This window comes from Phytophthora cinnamomi (genome assembly GCF_018691715.1).
Source record: "Phytophthora cinnamomi strain GKB4 chromosome Unknown Contig37, whole genome shotgun sequence".
Taxonomy (NCBI): Eukaryota; Oomycota; class Peronosporomycetes; order Peronosporales; family Peronosporaceae; genus Phytophthora; species Phytophthora cinnamomi.
In genome coordinates, this window is record NW_027150970.1 from 688,537 (window position 1) to 690,813 (window position 2,277).

Sequence of the window (2,277 nt, forward strand, 5' to 3'; positions counted from 1 at the left end):
TCCGGGCGCGACCTCGTGGTTTAACCAGGAGAAGGCACTCCCATCCGGTGCCGCGCGTCGAACGCCCACAAAATCGACCCGATCATCGCCCTCCTGTTCGGACAAAGCGGACTTTTTCCGACACTGACGCTAGTAGCCGTCCGAGCGGGACACGCTACGGTTCTCTCCCGCCTTCTCGGCGACCAACATTCACCGCGCTCGCGACCGAGCCGTGACATCTCTAAGCTACTCCCGGGTCTTGTTGAGGATAGCTGCCTTCCCGACGGGGCTGCTCAGTGCGCGTGGGTCTCGCCAGGCGACGGACAGCGCCACCTCTTCAGCCTGCAGCATGCCGTCGACTATGTGTTCGTGCACGAGAGCTCTGCCTAGCGTATCAACAAGACGGTTCGCGAAAGTGTCGGGGAGTCGTTCTTCTCCCCGCCCCTGTGCCCAGCGGTGTCCTCGCTGCCTCCTGCGCACGTCCCTGCGGCCGCAACTCGGCGTAACCAAGCCCAATCCGAGTCTCTCTTCGACGACGGCAGCGAGGCCGATGCCGCTGAGCCTGCCGGCTCTCTTCCTCGCACGACATCAACCGGCGGGGACCGCCAAAGACTCGTTCTCGAGGAGCTAGCAGCTTTCCCCGACGTGCTGGAGAGGTATCTGGCGGCCCGCCGTGCACAATCATCCGAGAACGCTGGAATGGAATTCGAGGCGCAGCCACGACGCCGGGCCTCCAGTTCGGGTGATGATGATGATTTACATGAATTTGGGCCCAAGTCCAAGCGCCGGTGTTTCACCAGCGACGAAGTCACCGAGGACGACTCGCCCCACCACCTGTTCAAGCTACTATTCCGACCAACACCCTCGCAGCGACAGGTACACGACCTCACTCACGCCCCCCGTACTCCAGGTACGTCTGCGCATGAATTTGTAACAAGTTTGCTTGCCCACAACGCGGTGACGTTCGCTCCCCACCCGGCGACGCTGACCCGATTGTACGACTTCGCGTTTGGGGTGCACGGTTTGTCAATATTGCACTTGAACCACCTCGAGTCCCTCGCTCGTGTGGGTTGGGTGCTGGCGTCTAAGGAGAAGGACACCAAGATCAACATGCAAAACTTCTCCTCGTCTGTGGAGCTCCCCACGGTCGCGGCACCAGAGTCGCTCGCCCAGATCAAGGCAACACTGGACAGTATGAAGACCTATTGCGACGCATTCGGCTCGTTATCGACATGCCGCGTCGCCCAAGCGCTCCAGAAAGTCATTCAGGAGACAGCGGGTCTCGAGTTCTGGGAAGCAACCGACCTCAAGTACCTGGTCTACTGGATCGACACGGTCCTGGAAAGGTACCGCTCCGTCGTGGCGGACGACTCTCGTACCGGCCGGAATACGCGCTCGCAGTTTCACACCACGGTGACGCCGTCTGACCCCGAGCTCCAGCGATTTAACCAGCTCGTGACGGTGAAGAAGGCTCAGCTCCTGCTACACGGCGCGGGGCGCGCGATCCACGGGTCGCACGACCGGAGTGACAGCGGCTGGAATGGCAGGTCGAAGTACGGACACGTATCGCGCGGGTCGCGAGGTGCTGGAGTTGGCTGGGATCAGCAGCACCGCCAGCAGCAGTTTGCCTCTGCGTCGACATCGAAGGTGCCGCCACATATCCGAGCTCTCATCCAACGTGTCAATGGGCGCACTATCTGCATGAAGTTTCTATCGGTGGCTGGGTGTCCAGGGGATGGAGCCAACCCTGATGAGTGCGTGTTTTTCAATTCATGGTGTCACGTCGTGCCGGCATCACCACTACCAGGCCCTCTTGCCGACTACATTGATACCGAGTTCAAGGGACTGCGAAAAGGGGTACGTCGTGAGTGAAGGCGAGGCTCGCCCACGAGAGCACCGCGTACACTATACACTCCTCGTTGGGCGGCCGTCCAAGCTGAGCTGCTTCGTGATTTGGTTCGACACTCACGCGTCACGAGCCGGCAGCTCGACAAGGTGCTCGCACAGTTTGGATTGACAAGACCGTCCGACCGACGCCAATCCATGCAATATACTCTGTCTGCGCTTGTGCGCAAGAGCAACATGTCGCTCCCTCACTTGGTTCGCCTCGTCCGCGGCGAAACTACCGCAGATTCTCGGCCGAACAAGGCTCTCAATCCCAGAACGTATCGTGCACTGCTGCAAGGTTACGAGCATCAATCCCTCATGATCCGCATCGCGCGCGAAGGCTTTCGCGCCAAGTGGATCAAACCACGTGGATCCTCGAGGCCTTTTCATCCTAATCACCGCTCGGCTACG

General features: G+C 60.2%; 1 protein-coding gene across 1 annotated transcript; it reads left to right on the forward strand.

Moving 5' to 3' along the window:
- Positions 1-423: 423 nt before the first annotated feature.
- On the forward strand, positions 424-1,851 carry IUM83_11842 (uncharacterized protein; the record flags this gene model as incomplete). Its single annotated transcript, XM_067936428.1, has 1 exon — positions 424-1,851. One exon carries the CDS (start codon positions 424-426, stop codon positions 1,849-1,851), a length of 1,428 nt encoding a protein of 475 aa, XP_067792089.1.
- Positions 1,852-2,277: the final 426 nt, after the last annotated feature.